This window comes from Capra hircus, chromosome 1 (assembly GCF_001704415.2).
Source record: "Capra hircus breed San Clemente chromosome 1, ASM170441v1, whole genome shotgun sequence".
NCBI lineage: Eukaryota > Metazoa > Chordata > Mammalia > Artiodactyla > Bovidae > Capra > Capra hircus.
The window spans coordinates 126,122,781-126,143,561 of NC_030808.1; the positions used below are offsets into that span (position 1 = coordinate 126,122,781).

Here is a 20,781-nt window from a genome sequence, read left to right on the forward strand (position 1 = left end):
AAGTGAAGTCGCTTAGTCGTGTCCAACTCTTAGCAACCCCATGGACTGCAGCGCACGAGGCTCCTCCGTCCATGGGATTTTCCAGGCAAGAGTACTGGAGTCGGGTGCCATTGCCTGCATATCTGAGGTTATTGATATTTCTCCCAGCAATCTTGATTCCAGCCTGTGCTTCCTCCAGCCCAGCGTTTCTCATGATGTACTCTGCATATGTTAAATAAGCAGAGGGGCAATATACAGCCTGATGCACTCCTTTTCCTATTTGGAACCAGTCTGTTGTTCCATGTCCGGTTCCAACAGTTGCTTCCTGACCTGCATACAGGTTTCTCAAGAGGCAGGTCAGATGGTCTGGTATTCCCATCTCTTGAAGAATTTTCCACAGTTTCTTGTGATCCACACAGTCAAAGGCTTTGGCATAGTCAATAAAGCAGAAATAGATGTTTTTCTGGAACTCTCTTGCTTTTTCCATGATCCAGCAGATGTTGACAATTTGATCTCTGGTTCCTCTGCCTTTTCTAAAATCCCAGAAGGCTGTGGGTAGGCCTTCTCCAGTTGTAGGGAGTGGGGACTACTCTCTAGTGGAAGTGCTTGGGCTTCTCACAGCAGTGGTTTTTCTCGTTGCGGAGCGTGAGATATAGGCACACGGGCTTCAGTAGTTGCATCATGTGGACTCAATAACTGTGGAGCACAGGCTTAGTCGTCCTGAGGCATGTGGGATCTTCCCAGACCAGGCATCGAATGAACCTGTGTCCCCTGCACTGTGAAGGGGATTCTTTACCACTGAGCCACCAGGGTAGCCCCAAACAGTAAATCCTGAATGTACGTTTAAAACCTCATGATCACAATTGTCATTTCATTTGCGCCTGTTACCCAGCAAGAGCATTTAAATTATCTTGTGTAATACTTAGTACAATCTTATATAAATGAGTATTTTATAAATATGTTTTTTGGTGTTCATTGATTCAAAGACCAAAACTTTACCCCTAAAATTCAAAGGCATGCCGTTTTCTCAATAAAGTATATTGTTACCTAAGTGCAGTGAAGGTGAAAGTCGCTCAGTAGTGTCTAACTCTTTGCGATCCCATGGACTATACAGTCCATGGAATTCTCCAGGCCAGAATACTGGAGTGGGTAGCCTTTCCCTTCTCCAGAAGATCTTCCCAACCCAGAGATTGAACCCAGGTCTCTCGCATTGCCAGGTGGATTCTCTACCAGCTGAGCTACCAGGGAAGCCCCTTTGTTTACCTATGCCTGTGGTAAAATTTGAATAATTGTTTCAGAGATAGTTTTAAGTTTAAGAAAGCCCATAATGTTTTTATATTTGAAAATTCAAAATGCCTTTCTTTCGTTAGCATATAAGGCAGACTCCTCTCACATTCCTTTATTTTTCTAGATATTAAGTTGTGCCTGTTTCAGTTTTTTGTGTTGTATATTTGTTTCAGAGCATTCGCCTTGAAGTGAAGTGTTAGTTGCTCAGTCGCGTCCAACTTTTTGTGACCCCATAGATTAGCCCGCAGGCTCCTCTGTCCGTGGAATTCTCCAGGCAAGAATACTGGAGTGGTTGCCATTCCCTTCTCCTGGGGATCTTCCCAACCCAGGGAAGGAAGCTGGGTCTCCTGCATTATAGGCAAATTATTTACCTGAGTCTGAGCCATGAGGGAAGCCTTGCTCATAAATATTTAAATGGAGGAAAAGTAGATCAGAATCAGAACCATGAAGGCCTTTCTGTAAAAGCAGATGCCTCTTAGCCAAAATTTAGAAATTATTTAATCTATGTATGAAAAATAAGTTTTCAAAATTTCCTAAATTTCTTGGCATAATCTAAGCTTTTTAAGTTAATATAAATAAATTAATGATTCTATTTTCAGTGAAAGCTTTCCAGGTGGTGCTAATGGTAAAGAACCTGCCTGCCAGTGCGGGAGACATAAGAGATGCAGGTTCAGTCCCTGGGTTGGGAAGATCCCCTGGAGGAAGGCATAGCAACCCACTCCAGTATTCTTCCCTGGAAAATGCTATGAACAGAGAATCCTGGTGGGCTACAGTCCATGGGGTTGCAAAGAGTTGGACACAACTGAAGCAACTGAGCGTGCACACACACACACACTTCAGTGAAACCAAATATTCAGTAAGGCTTTAAATCACTTGTAAAACCTTTTAATGACCATGTGCATAGAGCCATTTGCTGTAAATGTATATCATGTTACCTATTTATAGAGAAAATTGAGGCTTTTAGAAGTTAATCTCAAATGGAAGAAAGGAGACTAATATTTTGAGTACCAGATCAATCAAGTACTTTATTTGATGTATTCTCAGGTTATCATATTTTAAATAAGTAATTTCCTGGCAGTAAATGTGATTAAGCTTTTGGTGCATAGTGTAACCACATAATATGTCTCTGTCTTCCTTATTCCTCCTGTTTGTTTACTTTATTTATTCAACTGTGTTTACTGAGTTTTTATATAATCAGAATAAGCCCCTATATCCTGCTTTTTATCAGATGCTTATGTATATGTGACTGATTATAATAATGGTCTTGGTCATTTTTTTGTTTTTTAGATTCCTGAATTTGATAACTTATACCTGGATATGAATGGAATTATACATCAATGTTCCCATCCTAATGATGATGATGTTCACTTCAGAATTTCAGATGATAAAATCTTCACTGATATTTTTCACTACTTGGAGGTGTTGTTCCGCATTATTAAGCCCAGGAAAGTATTCTTCATGGCTGTTGATGGTGTGGCTCCCCGAGCAAAGATGAACCAACAGCGTGGGAGGCGTTTTAGGTAAAACATTTATGATTTGGTTTAGAATGCCATTTAGATTAATAAAATGTAATATTTTAAAGAAAATTGACTTGGCTTAACACAGTGAATCTCCTTTTCATGTTTCTTTTCTGCTTAAATCCCCTGCAGAAATGGAATATCTCACACTTACAATGTCACATTTTACCAAGTAAACAAATTAATTATTCAAATGACATGTTATTTCTCAGGGTATATGTTGGGTTAGATAAAGTTGCTCTGTTCTCTGTCACAAATTTCTCAGACTTTTCAAAACTTAGTAATTTGGAAATGGTCATAGTAAAGTTCCTATAGTATTTCATCCTGAGCTATGGAATTGCATAGTGAATGAGAGATTGTGCTAATGACAATGTTGCTGACATTTAATTTGACCCTGGGCTTGATTCTGACTTTGCTTAAATATGGGTCCTCCCTGGATAGAAAGGCAAATGAAATTGGAAGGTGATGGTGGAGTAGAAGAGAGCTGAGTTAGGACACTTGAGATATTATCAGCTCTTTGGATAACTTGGGGAGTAAGAGAAGTAAAAGGTTGGAAAAGGGTTGTATACAGAAAGATGATGCTAAAGTAAAAATCCTGTACCTGTGGGATATTTCTAAATAACAGTGAAAGCATGCTGTGTCCTTGTTTTGAGTAGCAGAAGTAAAGTTTAGAGGGTTATTGGAAGTGCAGGAAAGAAGCCCTGAGTCTAGTGAGTTTGATAGGTTATTAGCATAATGGATCCTTTCCTTTTACCACAATCGTAGGTAGAGGAGTAGAAAGGGCACTCTTGAGTCAAATGTGGAAAAGATCAAGGAAGGTTGGGAGACTACGTTGGAGGAGTTTAGCCCTGAGAATGGGAGTTCAGTTCAGTTCAGTCGCTCAGTCGTGTCCGATTCTTTGCGACCCCATGAATTGCAGCACGCCAGGCCTCCCTGTCCATCACCAACTCCCGGAGTTCACTCAGACTCACATCCATCGAGTCAGTGATGCCATCCAGCCATCTCATCCTCTGTCGTCCCCTTCTCCTCCTGCCCCCAATCCCTCCCAGCATCAGAGTCTTTTCCAATGAGTCAACTCTTTGCATGAGGTTGCCAAAGTACTGGAGTTTCAGCATCAACATCATTTCTTCCAAAGAAATCCCAGGACTGATCGCCTTCAGAATGGACTGGTTGGATCTCCTTGCAGTCCAAGGGACTCTCAACAGTCTTCTCCAACACCGCAGTTCAAAAGCATCAGTTCTTCGGCGTTCAGCCTTCTTCACAGTCCAACTCTCACATCCATACATGACCAATGGAAAAACCATAGCCTTGACTAGATGGACCTTTGTTGGCAAAGTAACATCTCTGCTTTTGAATATGGTATCTAGGTTGGTCATAACTTTCCTTCCGAGGAGTGTCTTTTAATTTCATGGCTGCAGTCACCATCTGCAGTGATTTGGGAGTCCCCAAAAATAAAGTCTGACCCTGTTTCCACTGTTTCCCCATCTGTTTGCCATGAAGTGATGGGACTGGATGCCATGATCTTCGTTTTCTGAATGTTGAGTTTTAAGCCAACGTTTCCACTCTCCTCTTTCACTTTCATCAAGAGGCTTTTTAGTTCCTCTTCACTTTCTGCCATAAGGGTGGTGTCATCTGCATATCTGAGGTTATTGATATTTCTCCTGGCAATCCTGATTCCAGCTTGTCTTCCAGCCCAGCGTTTCTCATGATGTACTCTGTATATAAGTTAAATAAGCAAGGTGACAACATACAGCCTTGACGTACTCCTTTTCCTATTTGGAACCAGTCTGTTGTTCCATGTCCAGTTCTAACTGTTGCTTCCTGACCTACATACACGTTTCTCAAGAGGCAGGTCAGGTGGTCTGGTATTCCCATCTCTTTCAGAATTCTCCACAATTGATTGTGATCCACGCAGTCAAAGGCTTTGGCATAGTCAATAAAGGAGAAATAGATGTTTTTCTGCGACTCTCTTGCTTTTTCCATGATCCAGTGGATGTTGGCAATTTGTTCTCTGGTTCCTCTGCCTTTTCTAAAACCAGCTTGAACATCTGGAAGTTCACTGTTCACATATTGCTGAAGCCTGGCTTGGAGAATTTTGAGCATTACTTTACTAGCGTGTGAGATGAGTGCAGTTGTGCGGTAGTTTGAGCATTCTTTGGCATTGCCTTTCTTCAGGATTGGAATGAAAACTGACCTTTTCCAGTCCCGTGGCCACTGCTGAGTTTTCCAAATTTGCTGGCATATTGAGTGCAGCACTTTCACAGCATCATCTTCCAGGATTTGGATTAGCTCAACTCGAATTCCATCACCTCCACTAGCTTTGTTCGTAGTAATGTTTTCTAAGGCCCGCTTGACTTCACATTCCAAGATGTCTGGCTCTAGGTGAGTGATCACACCATCGTGATCATCTGGGTTGTGAAGATCTTTTTTGTACAGTTCTTCTGTATATTCTTGCCACCTCTTCTTAATATCTTCTTCTTCTGTTAGGTCCATACCATTTCTGTCCTTTATCGAGCCCATCTTTACATGAAATGTTCCCTTGGTGTCTCTAATTTTCTTGACGAGATCTCTAGTCTTTCCCATTCTGTTCTTATTCTCTATTTCTTTGCATTGATCGTTGAGGAAGGCTTTCTTATCTCTCCTTGCTATTCTTTGGAACTCTGCATTCGGATGCTTATATCTTTCCTTTTCTCCTTTGCTTTTTGCTTCTCTTTTTTTCACAGCTATTTGTAAGGCCTCCTCAGACAGCCATTTTGCTTTTTTGCCTTTCTTTTCCATGGGGGTGGTCTTGATCCCTTTCTCCTGTAGAATGTCACGAACCTCCGTCCATAGTTCATCAGGCACTCTATCTATCAGATCTAGTCCCTTAAATCTATTTCTCACTTCCACTGTATAATGATAAGGGATTTAATTTAGGTCATACCTGAATGGAATGGGAAAAGAATGGTAAACTATAGAGATTTAAATATCAAAAGAGAAAAGACAGCTGAAGATATTGGAACAATGAAATCCTTGAAGACAGGGGCTGTCTCTTACTCAAATTTAGATTCTCAAGTACCACCCAAGACTTACTTTAATCTGAATCTCCAAAAACTGTGCCCTAGAAACTGTTTTTTTAACCAGATTCTCCTGATAATTGTTAAACTAATTTTGGGGAGCTGTTTGGGCTAGAAAATCTAGTGTTGAAAAAGGATTATATAAGCCCACTATGTCAGTCAGTATTCAGTTGCAGGTAATAGAAGTTTGTTCTAAGCAGAAAGGGATATAATAAGAGAACTGGGTACTTATAAAATCATTGTGAAAGTCAAAAGATTTCTTGCCCACAATAGTAGATATAATGATCATTTAAATTAAATTCGCCCATTCCTGTCCGTTTTGGTTCACTGATTCCTAAGATGTTAATGTTCAATCTTGCCATCTCCTTGCTCATATCCGATCTACCTTGATTCATGGACCTAACATTCCGGGTTCCAACATTATATTGTTCTTTACAGCATTGGCTTTACTTTCACCACCAGACACACCCACAATTGAGTGTCATTTCCACTTTGGCCCAGCTGCTTCATTCTTTCTGGAGCTATTCTTTCTGTAGTTGCCTTCCACCCATTCCCCAGTAGCATATTGAACACCCTCCAACCTGGGGAAATCCTGTTCAAGTGTCATATCTTTGCCTTTTCATGCTATTCATGAGGTTCTCTAGGCAAGAATACTGGAGTGGGTTGCTATTTCCTCCTCCAGTGTACCACATTTTGTCAGAACTCTTCACTATGACCCGTCCATCCTGTGTGGCCTGCACAGCATGGTTCATAGCTTCATCAAGGTATGTAACTCCCTTCACCATAACAAGGATGTGATCCATGAAGGGGTCAATTTACTTATAATTCAACAATAAAGAAGCCATAAATTTCTCTGTTAGCTCCAAGGCCCCAGTATACCTGCCATATCCATACTGGAAAAATAACAGATGCCCTGCCCCTTGCTTCTCAGCACTTATAAAGCTGCTAAATATTGAAATCTCTCTACTATTGGTAAAACACACCCCTGCCTATAACCCCAGTGCCACAACTGTCATGTACACGTCACCAGACTTTTCCCTTCCAAATGTTTCGTGGGAACATCTGACAAAATCTAAGTCACATCCAGAAGCCTAGCTGAAGGAAGCCTGAGAGTTTAATATTTTATAGCTTTCCGACCTCAGAAGACAAACTAGAAGAAAGGAGTGGATGTTGAGGGCCACTTCTTCATAACCACCACAGGCATTTACTCAATACTGTGGTGGCATCCCGTGCTCCATGTTTCCCCAACGTCCCCCAGGTAGCCCTTTCTCATTCTCCATAGTGCCTGTTTCCTTTGTTCGTACTCTCTGACCATAATCTCTACACATCTCTTACTCATTTTTAAATCTGCTCCTATCTTTCATCCCCCTCATGCCACTGAAACTTCCTTAAAAAATTACAGATAAATTTCTTAAAGAGACTAAATCTAAAGAATAATTCTGTCTTTATATTACTTCATTTATCTCTTGTATTTAGCAGTGTTGGCCATTATTTCTCTCTTGAACTTCCTTCCCATAACCTTCAGGTAACTACTGTCTTTGACCGGGAGTCAAGCCTGGGCCCCAGGAATGGAAGCACAGAGTCCTAATCACTGGACCACCAAGGAATTCCCTTCAACACTATCTTTAAAAAAAAAAAAAAAGTGTATTTATTTGGCTGTGCTGGGCCTTAGTTGTGGCATGTGGAATTTAGTTCCCTGACCAGGAACTGACCCTAGCCACCTCCATTGAGAGCACAGAGTCTTAGCCCCTGGACCACCAGGGAAGTCCCTGACTTGACCTTCTTAATCTCCTTATCTTCTCTTCCCCTCCTTTTTTTTCTTGAAAACTGATGTTTCTTAAGGTTCTATCCTAGGTTTTGAGAGATTTTATCCAATGGCTGAAACTGTACTGACTCCCAAATTATCTTTCTGGTAGATATCTCTTCCCAGAACTTCTATATATCTAAATGCCTGCTAAATGACTCCTTCTGGATACCACAGATACATTTCAGGCTTAACATATTCAGAACTGAACCGATCTTTGCCTCAAACTTTGCCATCCTTCTACGTTCCTGTTTCTGTTGAACTGCGAACTGCGAAGTCACTTCAGTCGTGTCCGACTCTGTGCGACCCCAGAGACGGCAGCCCACCAGGCTCCCTCATCCCTGGGATTCTCCAGGCAAGAATACTGGAGTGGGTTGCCATTTCCTTCTCCAATGCATGAAAGTGAAAAGTGGAAGTGAAGTCGCTCAGTCATGTCCGACTCTTAGCGACCTCATGGACTGCAGCCTACCAGGCTCCCCCATCCATGGGATTTTCCAGGCAAGAGTTTCTGTGAAAGCACCATGTAAATAGCTGCTCAACTCCAAGAGAAATTGGGCCTCTCCCTCTTCCTCATTCCTCACATCTTAGTCATATCTATATACTTCTTTTCATCTTTAGTGCTACTATGTCAGTCTGGCCTTCATAATCTTCTACCTAGACTAGTAATTTTACCTTGTTCCTGTCCCAGACATTCCCTGTATTGCAGCTACATTAAACAATATGTTTTATATCCATCTATTTCTTATACCCTAGGGCTTCCCTGGTGGCTCAGATAGTAAAGAATCTGCCTACAATGTAGGAGACCTGGGTTTGATCCCTGGGTCCGGAAGATCCCCTGGAGAAGGGAATGGGTACTCACTCTAGTATTCTTGCCTGGAGAATCCCATGGACAGAGGAGCCTGGCAGGCTACAGTCCACGGGGTTGCAAAGAGTCGGACATGACTGCGTGACTAACTCTTCACTGTGTTCTTACACTGTGTCTAGCGTGCAACTTTTAAGAAGAGGAATCATTTCTTTTTTGTTGTAGCCCAAGAACTTATCACATAGTAACATTGAATAATCATTTCTTCAAAGAAGAAAGAGGAGAAATGAGGAAAGAATGGATTCTATTGGAGAGATTACAAATGAGTTGTTATCTTCAAAGTTTTTGTTATATTGAAGAGGTTGGTGAGAGAGAGGTTAAAAACAAAGAAGAGTTTGTTTATCACAGAAATGGAATTCAACAGAGCACAGTAGTTAGAACTAGTAACAGGGCTGTAGAAAATGTATATAAAGCAGGACTTACTAAATTATGTGCCATGTGGCAAATTTGTGTGCCACACATGTGTTACCAGAAAAACCATACTGGAATTGGAATGCTGATATTCAAACCTATTTCTATCAGACTCTGAAATAATCATGTTCTTCCTAGTAAATTCTATTACCTCAAAATGAAATCATTTTGGCTACTGATGTCATTAATGTTATTAGGCTTTCATTTTAGATATTTTCATGAGGGAATCCAAAGGTGTACATTATAATTTTATAATTATTTTTATGTAATATTCTTAGAGATCCTTGTAGTAATGTACTTCTTGTTTGATGTTACTAAATGTAGTGCATATAATGAATGTTTACGCTATACTTTTGAAATTATTTCTAGAACCAATATGTATATTTGTGATAAGAAAAGAATTATTTTATAATAAGTATTTATAACATTTTATGTCAGTTTTACACCATTATAATGTTCAGCTTCTATAGTCCATAGCTGAAAAACTTAATTCTTTAAATAAATAAAACAAACAATGCTAAGGCTCATCTTTATCGATTGTAGTCATTTCAAAACTTACATGTTTTGAACTTAAAATTGATGAATTAGTATTTTAGTTACAAAAGCTTCTAAATGACAGTTTACTGTATGTAGAGATCTCTTTTTTTCCTAGAAAGTTGAGGATTCTTTTTTCTCCCCCCTTAACATTTAAGGTCAGCAAAGGAGGCTGAAGACAAAATTAAAAAGGCAATAGAAAAAGGAGAAACTCTTCCTGCAGAGGCCAGATTTGATTCCAACTGCATTACACCAGGTAAATTCACTGAGATAAAAATTCTAGGAAATTTAAAATGTAAATTTAGTTTTCTTTTGTAACCTCTTTTTTTTTTTTTTTTTTTTTTGTCGTTAGAATTCCATTTGTTATATTTTCCCAGTTATGTCGCTCCATAAGATAGTTTGGTCACCTTGGTTATAAATGCCCCTATGAAGACCCACTGTAGGAATTTACAGATGCTGATAAGAGCAACTACGGACAGGATTCTCCTACCTGCACAGAATTCCTGACCTAGAACGAACTTACAAGATCAGTCCTACTACTGTTGACATTTATTTGTATGAAAACTGACTCAGTGAGGTTGTGGATCACCCAAGTTCATATAGCCAGTTTGTTTTATTCAGGATAAGAAAGCCATTTTCCTTATCTAGAATGCTTACTGCTCTGCTCCTCAGAGGTGGTTAAGACTTCTGTGACTTTAAGGATTAATTATTAGTATTACAAGTTTAATTTTAAATGCAACAGCATAGTCTGCAGTTCCAGGAGTCTAACATCATTATAACCCTTCACATTGAAGAAAAGTCTTAAAATTGTATCTTTTCATTAATTCTTTACTGTGGTAGTTTTCTCTTTCATTAAGTGCCCTAATGACAGTGCTCAGTTTAACAAGCAGTTGTATCATTATACGGTTTAAGACTGTGTTGCCTTTGACTGTTTAAGACTGTGTTGCCTGTTGATCATCTAGGCTTTTCCTAAAACATAATCACTGTATACTCTGTTTCCAGATTAATAGTAATTTTTTTGAGTTAAAAATAGTAGTAAAAGTTGTTGTGGCTGCATGTGTTACAAAAAGAAAACAAAAACTTTTTAGAATCCAGCAGAAGAGATTGAAGATTGAAGTTTGTTAGAGAGTTGAAACTCTGCCCTTGAGTGAAAATATTTGAAGTATACTCCCAAGGAAGTAGTAAAATTCTTTGACTTTCTGTATCTGACATTAACTTCATTTAGGGCTGACTAGTGAAATTGGAAATAGCTGTGATCTTTGCTCTGGAAAGATGTAACATGATTTGCTTTTCAAGATAAGCCAGAGAGCTTTCAACCTCCAGACCCATAATCCAATTTCATGCTATCACTGATAACTCTGTTTTTATTTCTCACTCAGATTAAATTTCTAAAATCTTTTTATTTAAAGGGACTGAATTCATGGCCAGGTTACATGAACATCTGAAGTACTTTGTAAATATGAAAATTTCTACAGACAAATCGTGGCAAGGAGTTACCATCTACTTCTCAGGCCATGAGGTTATTATCTTTTCTTACTTAAACAGTTTTTCAACTGAATCTTGAGAAATGTAGAATATTACTGTATTTTTTTTTAACATTATATCTAGACTCCTGGAGAAGGAGAGCATAAAATCATGGAGTTTATCAGATCCGAGAAGGCAAAGCCAGATCATGATCCAAACACCAGGCACTGTCTTTATGGCTTAGATGCTGACTTGGTAGGTAAAATGCTTATTGTTATTGTAGTCTTATGCCTCATGCGAAGAGTTGACTCATTGGAAAAGACTCTGATGCTGGGAGGGATTAGAGGCAGGAGGAGAAGGGGACGACAGAGGATGAGATGGCTGGATGGCATCACCGACTCAATGGACTTGAGTTTGAGTGAACTCTGGGAGTTGGTGATGGACAGGGAGGCCTGCAGTTCATGGGGTCGCAAAGAGTCGAACATGACTGAGCGACTGAACTGATGCCATTATGATAAATATCTGTTTAGGAAACTTAGTCTTAATATTAGCAGATTTCTGGTTGTGGAAAGAAATATTAGAGACATGATAATAATTGCTACTTCTGCTGTTACCAAAGTTCATAACATTTGGAAAAGGTGTTCTTTTGCCATTGTTTATGATCAACAGGTGCATATAGTTAGTGTTCACACCTGACTGACCCTAGTGCTGTGAATTCTCTGCTGAGTTCTGGGTAGAGGACCCTTTTTATCTTCATGCTTAATACAGGATTTTTAATACCATCTGATCTGATAACTCTGTAACCCAAGTTTGCTAGACTTTGTTGTAATTGTTGTTGCTGCACAGAGGCTTCACTGCTGCACATGGGCTTTCTCTAGTTGCAGTGAATGGGGGCTGCTTTTCATTGCATTGTGCAGGGTTCTCATTGCAGTGGCTTCTCGTTTTAGAGCATGAGCTTAGTAGTTATGGCTCAAGGGCTCAGTTGCTCCACAGCAGTATGAGAACTTCCTGGACTAGGGATTGAGCTCGTGTCTCCCGCATTGGCAGGTGGATTCTTAACCATTGGACCACCAAGGGAAGTCCCTGCTAGATGTTTTTTAACTTTTTATTACAGAAATTTGCAAGTATAAACAAAAATAGAGTGAGCATAATGAACATCTTTGTGTCCTTCTTCCTCCTTTGATTATTTTCAGCTCCTTTTCCTAACCATCTGTATCCTTCCTCCTCCTCCTCTGGATTCTTGAAGTATATGACATTATATTATTTAATCTATAAATATTTCATGATCGAGAATATTAAAAATAATAAAATAGCTCCAGTGTTATTATCCCATATAAAACAATATTAATAAATCACTCTTTAATATATATGAAAACCATCCAGGATTCTCATTTCCCTGATTGATTCATAAGTGTTTTATTTTATGTAAATCAGGATTAAATTAAACTCTGCATTGCAGTTGGTTGATATGTCTCACTAAACTATTTGACTGACTTTGGGGATTAGAATACTATGTGAGAATATTAACTGAAAAGATCCTTTCCCAGTTTTTTCCCCAAGTTTTCACGTACTAAAGGTATCCTGACCTCCAGAAGAGTCCTGTATTCTGATGTGGAAGTGCTATTGCCTCTAATTCCTTCCTATTCCCCCATGGCAAGTAGAAAGAAATAAAAACTAAGAGAGATTATTGTTATAGGCATGCAGTGGTGTGGTTGTAAAGGTTATGTGAGTCTAAGGTGAACATTGTTTTCTTAGGAAAGTACACACAATTTACCCCATTCATTACCTATAAGTAGATCATATTTTGAAGTTTATATATTTAACTTACTAATTATTTTCCTTAAATAAGCATGTTCTTTATATAGAACTGTTGTTGATTGCTTTTGTGAACCTGATGCTATAAAAAATGAGAGAATAAAAACACTTCTTAATCATTTTTCAACAGATTATGCTTGGATTAACAAGTCATGAGGCACATTTCTCTCTTTTAAGAGAAGAAGTTCGATTTGGTGGCAAAAAGACTCAAAGGTAAATCATACTGCCTGTATATTGGAAGGTAGACCAGAAATTAAATTAGAAATAGTAATCCCTTAACAGGCATATGATCTGTAAATATTTTCTCCCATTCTGTGGGCTCCCTTTTCGCTCTGTTGATAGTGTCATTTGATGTACAAAGTTTTTAAATTTGAAGAGTTCTGGTCTGTATTCTTCTTTTGTTGCCTATACATTTTAGCGTTGTTCAGTCATTCAGTCATGTTCAACTCTGCGACTCCATGGACTGCAGCACGCCAGCCTTCCCTGTCCTTCGCTGTCTCCCAGAGTTGGCTCATATTCATGGCCACTGAGTCATGTACACTTTTTAGTGTAGTATCCAGGAAATCATTGCCAAATCCAGTGTCATAAAGCTTTTTCCCATTTTAGTCTAAGGGTTTTATAAGTTTTAACCCTTACATTTGTAAGTCTTTGATCCATGTCAATTTCAGTCTTTCAGCATTGATTATGCTATTAGCTGTGGATTTTTCATAAATTCCCATAATCATTCTAAGGAAATTCCTTTCTGTTTCTACTTTGCTGAGTATTTTTATCATGAAAGGGTGTTGAATTTTGACATAGGCTTTTTTTGTTGAATGAGTATGTGGGTTTTTTTTCCTTTGTTTATTAATATGGTGTATTACATTGATTTATCTTGAACCACTTGGCTTCCCTGGTGGCTCAGTGGGTAAAGCGTCTGCCTACAATGTGGGAGACCCGAGTTCAATCCCTGGGTTGGGAAGATTCCCTGGAGAAGGAAATGGCAACCCACTCCAGTATTCTTGCCTGGAAAATCCCATGGACTGAAAAGCTATGGTAGGCTACAGTCCATGGGGTCACAAAGAATCAAACACGACTGAGTGACTTTCCCCTATTACATTGATTTATCGTGAACCATTTTTGCATTCCTGTGGAAAATGCCACTTGTTCATGGTGGATAAGTGCTTTTAATATGCTCTTAAAAACTTACATTCTTACTTGTAATTAATCTTGGAATATAAGCCAACAGCCAGGAATATAGACCCCTGGACCAAGCCAGGGAAAGGTAAGAGGAGAAAGTAATAGTGCCGCACCACTGAAGCTTTAACCTATACTGCAGTAGACATAAAAGTATATACTCACTAATCTATATGCCTTTTGCTGGTGGCCAGCCTTAAGTGGGCCAGAACAGATCCCATTGTTTTCTTACATCTGTTATTTATTATTTAGACTTCCTTAATTCTGTGAGTCCTTCCCCAGAAAGCATGCTGTAAACAAATTATTTTGAACTTTATATCTATTATAATTGTTATTGTTTTTATCTTAACATTACCCTGCAGCTTACATATAAATTACATGCCTTAATGTCAAGGATTAATTATACTGCAGTGATAAATTTTATTTTAAGCCGCACTTTTAAACTTGAACCTTAAAAATATAATTAATTCTGTGTTGATCATCTTGACTAATTATAGGGTATGCGCACCAGAAGAAACCACATTTCACCTCCTACACTTGTCTTTAATGAGAGAGTATATTGACTATGAGTTTTCAGCATTAAAAGTAAGTATTAATATAAATAGATCAGAAGTGAATATGCAGAAATTTCCAAAGGATTTGACTGTTTTCTTCATATTGCTATAGGACAAGATCACATTTAAATATGATATTGAAAGGGTAATAGATGATTGGATTTTGATGGGATTTCTTGTTGGCAATGATTTTATCCCTCATCTACCTCATTTACATATTAATCATGATGCACTGCCTCTGCTTTATGGAACATATATTACCATCCTGCCAGAACTTGGGGGTAAGAAAAGTTTAATATTCATTTGAGGCTACTTTAATTTAAAACTCAACTAACCCTGGAAATGTCACTCAGTTTATTAGACTATTGCTTGCAGAGCTAAAGTAGAAAAATAATTTGGAGTTTCTTTTAGTCTAAGGCATCAAGTTCTAAAGTTGCAATTTTCAGTGGTTCACAAACAGACAAGATGACACAAGTTAAGCAATCTCATTTATTCATAGATACCTAACTAATCTCTACCTTTAATGGCTTACAAAAGCCTGCAGAGGTTGTTGGTTTCACTTAGCTCTTTTCATATTTAACTGTAAAAATTCAGTTTTCTGAATGGATAAGCATCAGAGTATTTACTATTAGGGAGAGACTTTTAAGTTACAGTGGGAAACTGAGAGGTAGTGGTGATGCTGAATAAAGCAGACAACCAAATTCCCTGGCAGTCCAGTGGTTAGGACTCCACACTTACACTGTCAAAGGCACAGGTTCAGTCTCTGGCCAGGGAACTAAAATCTTGCAAACCATACAGTGAATCAATCAATCAATCAAGTAGCAGGATATTGGTCTTTTTCTTCTTAAGTTAGCATATCAAATAAATGACCTCAATTCTAGAACTTACTTAATTTAATTAACTGTCACCCCAGTGTTTGGAAATTTAGGAGGATTATTATTATGTAAACCTGGAACTTTTTCTATTTTGCTCTAATTCTTACATATTGTGTGTTATAGTAACATCAAGTTTGTAGAAACTAGGGTCACTTATATGGTCCAACACTGAGTGTTTTTTCTTGATTAGTAGAATGTCAAAACTCAACGTTTTGTAAAACAGAATTTTATAAAATTGTTTTTTAAAAATGTCAGCATTTAGTGCAAATTCAGATTTTGTTCCTTTTAGGTTATATTAATGAAAGTGGGCATCTCAACTTACCTCGATTTGAGAAATACCTTGTGAAACTATCGGATGTAAGTAACGATAAATTTTTGTTTTTCTGTCCCAGGGTAGCTATAAATGGTCCAATTACCTAATATCAATTACATAATACCAGAAGAAAAAATCTTATAGTTCTACTCCAGTTGGTTATTTTATATAAATAATTTCATCTACATTATTTTTATTTCTACTTGCTTTTTATTTTTAGTTTTCAGAGTGGTAGATGAAGTCCCTATGTGCATCAAAAGTAATATCCTCTGATTTCCTATGCCCTAGACGCAGTCATTGTTAAAAGTTCGTTTTATTTTCTTCTAGACATGCTTAAGTTATTTTAAAATAAATGTAAATGTTTCTGTATAGTTTGATCGAGAACACTTCAGTGAAGTTTTTGTGGACCTAAAGTGGTTTGAAAGCAAAGTTGGTAACAAGTACCTCAATGAAGCAGCAGGTGTTGCAGCAGAAGAAGCCAAGAACTACAAGGAAAAGAAAAAATCAAAGGTGTCCATTTTTTTAGGTGTCCTTTCATTTTTTTACCTGTAAAGGTAAAACTGATATTCCTTGTTTCTCATTTTCTTTCTTATGATTTTGGGGTTCCTCATTTTGGTTTCATTTCCTCTTTTCCTTTATGTACATTTTAAAAATTCTTTGGTTTCTTTTTCTCTATTAGATACTATCATTTAAATCTGATCTTTGAAAAGCAGTTTATTTTTGCCATTGAAAAGCATTGCATCTTCTTTGCTCTTCCATTCTATCAATAAGTATAGAGACATTTCTAAGGACCCAGAAAATTAGTTATCTCTTTAAAAATGTGGGTATTTATAGCATTTAATGTTATAAGATCACTTATTTTTCTCTAGAAATAATTTATATATAAAATCATATATAAAATACAGTGTCACAATATATGGTGAATATTAGGTGCTCAATAAATGAATAATAGAGCCAATTAGAATCTGCTGCTGCTGCTGCTGAGTCGCTTCAGTCGTGTCCGACTCTGTGTGACCCCATGGACTGCAGCCCACCAGGCTCTGCCGTCCCTGGGATTCTCCAGGCAAGAACACTGGAGTGGGTTGCCATTTCCTTCTCCATAGAATATGCTAGTACCCTGTAAAACACCTTTTGTAAGCCATAAAGAATGTCTTATATGTGTTAGCTTAGAAAATAAACCTCTTCTGAAATTTTCCTCAGCCAATCCGTAGTTATTGGATTCTGGTGAAATTGATGAGCTTCCTGCACTCTCTTTGCTGTACTGCTTCTCTTTAGGATCGAGCCTAATATCTCTTGCTCCAGAAAGAGCAGCTATCCTGATTTTGTTTAGTGTAGCCTTTCTAACTGCTTAACTTTTCCTCTGTGGAACTTAGCAGTAGTCTGCATTCTACTCTGTTTTTTATCTTAATAAAACAGGCTCTGCAACTTTTGGGGGACGTGCACTCACAAACTTAAATATCAGTAATCCCTGGCTCCACTCACCTCAGCTCATTACTTAAACTTCACAAGTCGTCTGGGGGTATGTAGTTAACTTTAGAGACACAGGTGAAACAAGGAAACTGGAGAAACAGCCCAGGCAAGAAAACTGGCAGAGGCCCTAGTTTGGAAAAAATAGTGAAAGTCACTGGCAGTTTGTAGACAATCAGAAAACAGAGAAGAGAAAGGATGAAATCACAAGAGTGGAAAAATAGATGGGCAGGATATGAAGGATATGATGAAATGGAAGAACTTTAGAAAAGCAGATGAGTTGCGTGGAAGAAAATAGAAGTGGATGGTAGAGGTATAATAATGATGGGAACCAGAGATATAAAAAAATAGGTAATAGTTGTAATTATTGGACTCCACTATAAACAGATTGTTTCTTGTTATCAGTAGCCCAGAATGTGACATATAAAAATGTTGAAGTTGAAAGGATTTGATATTGATTGTGTACTTTTCTCTAAGTAAATGAAATGTTTTTGAAATGTTCTTTTCTTAGAAAACATATGTAATTAAATATATTTCTTTTTTGTATTGGTGAGCATTGTTACTTATCATTGAGGGTCCTAAATGTTAAGTTGTAATAATAAAGATTTATAGCTTCAGGAAACAAGTGATATAAAACCAAAAACATTTACACAGCATTTGAGGATTATTTTTAAAATAAACTTTTATAGTATATCACTTAAAGATCATTCAGTTATCTTTAATATTTTATAAATCTTTCTGTTCAATGTCTCATCTTGAAGTATATCTTACTTTTATATTGATTTATAATTTTTAATAGGGCCAGGAAAATTCTATATGTTGGGCTGCTTTAGACAAAAATGGAGAAGAAGTGGTAACTTCTAAGGGTGAGTACAGACCATTTTAATATATGTTATTTTTTTTGACAGAATAGTTATTATATTCCATTATTAGGACTAATTCAGTAATATTGGATGAAACAGATTTCTGTGATAGTTTATAAACATCTACTTTGACGTGTATTTATCAAAGCATTAAATGGAAAAATGGAATATTCATAATTGTCAGCCACTGTCTGTTTATCTTTTTTCCAGACAATTTAGAAGAAGAGATGGAAGATGATGACCTATTTGAAACTGAGTTTAGGCAATATAAAAGGACATATTACATGACAAAGATGGGAGTTGACGTAGTTTCTGAGTATGTTCTTGCCATTGCATTTACTTTAAAGTATGAAAAAGTAGACTTTGCAGTTCTACAGAAAACAGCATAATTTTGATCATTATGGTAATGGGAAGAAGGGATTTTTTGTTTTGCAAATTAATGTAGACCTTTCAACTACTATGGTTTTGGAGAAGATAATATTCATTGGCATGTATTATGCAGTATACCCTTGAACAACATGGGCTTGATCTGCATAGGTCCATTTACATGTGGATTATTTTTACTGAAGACTTAATACAGTACTACATTTTTCCCACTTGGTTGAATCCATAGATGTGGAACTGCAGATACAGAGAGCTATCTAAAGTTATGAGTGGATTTTCTACTGCAAGAGGGTTGGCATCCCTAACTTCTGCATTGTTCAAGTCTCAACTGTGTGCCTATGATAAAAATTGCCAGATAGAAAATGGTTAGTGTTTTGCTTCATTTCTTCTAAAGCTCACATCCCACTTATCTCAAAGGCTACCTGGCTCAGCCTCAGGTTAACAACTAGTATAAAAGTTCCTTAACAACTTGACCTCTAGAATGGTGGCTCATATTTCTGAACTACAGCCCTCTATAACAGTTCAGTTCAGTTTAGTCACTCAGTTGTGTCCAACTCTTTGCGACCCCATGGACTGCAGGACACCAGGCTTCCCTCTCCATCACCATCTCCCGGAGCTTGCTCAAACTCATGTCCATCGAATCAGTGATGCCATCCAACCATCTCAAACTCTTGTCGTCCCCTTCTTCTCCTGCCTTCAGTCTTTATCAGCATCAGGGTTTTTTCCAGTGAGTCAGCTCTTTGCATCAGATGGCCACAGTATTGGAACTTCAGCTTCGGCATCAGTCCTTCCAATGAATATTCAGGACTGATTTCCTTTAGGATTGACTGCTTTGATCTCCTTGCAGTCCAAGGGACTCTCAAGAGTCTTCTCCAGCACCACAGTTAGAAAGCATCAGTTCTTTGGCACTCAACCATCTTCATGGTCCAAATCTCACATCCATACATGACTACTGGAAAGCCATAGCTTTGACTGTATGGACTATTATTGGCAAAGTGATGTCTCTGCTTTCTAGGTTTGTCTAGGTTTGCATAGCTTTTCTTCCAAGGAGCAACCATCTTTTAATTTCATATCTACAGTCACTGTCTGCAGTGATCTTGAAGCCCAAGAAGATAAAATCTGTCACTGCTTCCATTTTTTTCCCTTATTTGCCTTGAAGTAATGGGACCGGATGCCATGATCTTAGTGTTTGAATGTTGAGTTTTAAGCCAGCTTTTTACTCTCCTCTTTCATCTCCTCAGGAGGCTCTTTAGTTCCTCTTCGCTCTCTGCCATAGGGTGGTGTCATCTGCATATTTGAGGCTGCTGATATTTCTCCTGGCCGTCTTGATTCCAGCTTGTGATTCATCCAGCCTGGCATTTCACATGATGTACTCTGCATATAAGATAAATAAGCAGGATGACAATATACAGCCTTGTCATACTCCTTTCCCAATTTTGAACCAGTCCATTGTTCCATGTCCAGTTCTAATTGTTGATTCTTGACCTGCATACAGGTTTCTCAGGAAACAGGTAAGGTGGTCTGGTACTCCCATCTCTTTAAGAATTTTCCACAGCTTGTTGTGACCCACACAATCAAAGACTTTCACGTAGTCAGTGAAGCAGAAATAGATGTTTTCCTGGAATTCCTTTGTTTTCTGCATGATCCAACAAGTGTTGGCAATTTGACCTCTGGTTCCCCTGCATCTTTGAAACCCAACTTGTACGTCTAGATGTTCTTGGTTCATGTATACTGAAGCCTCGCTTCAAGGATTTTGAGCATAACCTTGCTAGCATGTGAAATGAGCACAATTATCTGGTCATTAGAGCATTCTTTGGCATTGCTCTTCCTTGGGATTGGAATGAAAACTGGCATTTTCCAGTCCTGTGGCCACTGCTGAGTTTTCCAAATTTGCTGACCTGCTGAGTGCAGCACTTTCACAGCATTGTCTTTTAGGATTTGAAATAGCTCAGCTGGAATTCCATCACCTCCACTAGCATTGTTTGTAGTAATGCTTCTTAAGGCCCACTTGACTTCACACTCCAGGATAGCTGCCTCTAGTTGAGTGACTACACAATCATGGTTATCAGGGTTATTAAGACCTTTTTTGTATAGTTCCTCTGTGTATTCTTGCCATCTCTTAATCTCTTCTGAGCCACCAGGGAAGCACTGAAGTTGCTCAGTTGTGTCCGACTCTTTGCGACCCCATGGACTGTAGCCCACCAGGCTCCTCTATGTATTCTTGCCATCTATTAATCTCTTCTGACTTCGCTGGTGGCTCAGACGGTAAAGTGTCTGTCTACAATGCGGGAGACCCGGGTTCAATCCCTGGGTTGGGAAGATCCCCTGGAGAAGGAAATGGCAATCCACACTCCAGTTCTATTGCCTGGAAAGTCCCATGGACAGAGGAGCCTGGTAGGCTACAGTCCATGGGGTCGCAAAGA

General features: G+C 38.4%; 1 protein-coding gene across 5 annotated transcripts in view; it reads left to right on the forward strand.

Moving 5' to 3' along the window:
- XRN1 (5'-3' exoribonuclease 1) overlaps nucleotides 1-20,781 on the forward strand; it is a 116,323-nt gene that overhangs the window by 11,138 nt on the left and 84,404 nt on the right. For all 5 annotated transcript variants that reach the window (XM_013965964.2, XM_018049601.1, XM_018049608.1 and 2 more), the window contains exons 2-12: nucleotides 2,554-2,786; nucleotides 9,609-9,706; nucleotides 10,860-10,969; nucleotides 11,059-11,169; nucleotides 12,860-12,942; nucleotides 14,400-14,487; nucleotides 14,569-14,737; nucleotides 15,621-15,688; nucleotides 16,017-16,154; nucleotides 17,911-17,977; nucleotides 18,185-18,290. In XM_013965964.2, coding sequence (XP_013821418.2) covers nucleotides 2,554-2,786; nucleotides 9,609-9,706; nucleotides 10,860-10,969; nucleotides 11,059-11,169; nucleotides 12,860-12,942; nucleotides 14,400-14,487; nucleotides 14,569-14,737; nucleotides 15,621-15,688; nucleotides 16,017-16,154; nucleotides 17,911-17,977; nucleotides 18,185-18,290 — 1,271 coding nt within the window. The remainder of the gene's footprint in view (nucleotides 1-2,553; nucleotides 2,787-9,608; nucleotides 9,707-10,859; nucleotides 10,970-11,058; nucleotides 11,170-12,859; nucleotides 12,943-14,399; nucleotides 14,488-14,568; nucleotides 14,738-15,620; nucleotides 15,689-16,016; nucleotides 16,155-17,910; nucleotides 17,978-18,184; nucleotides 18,291-20,781) is intronic.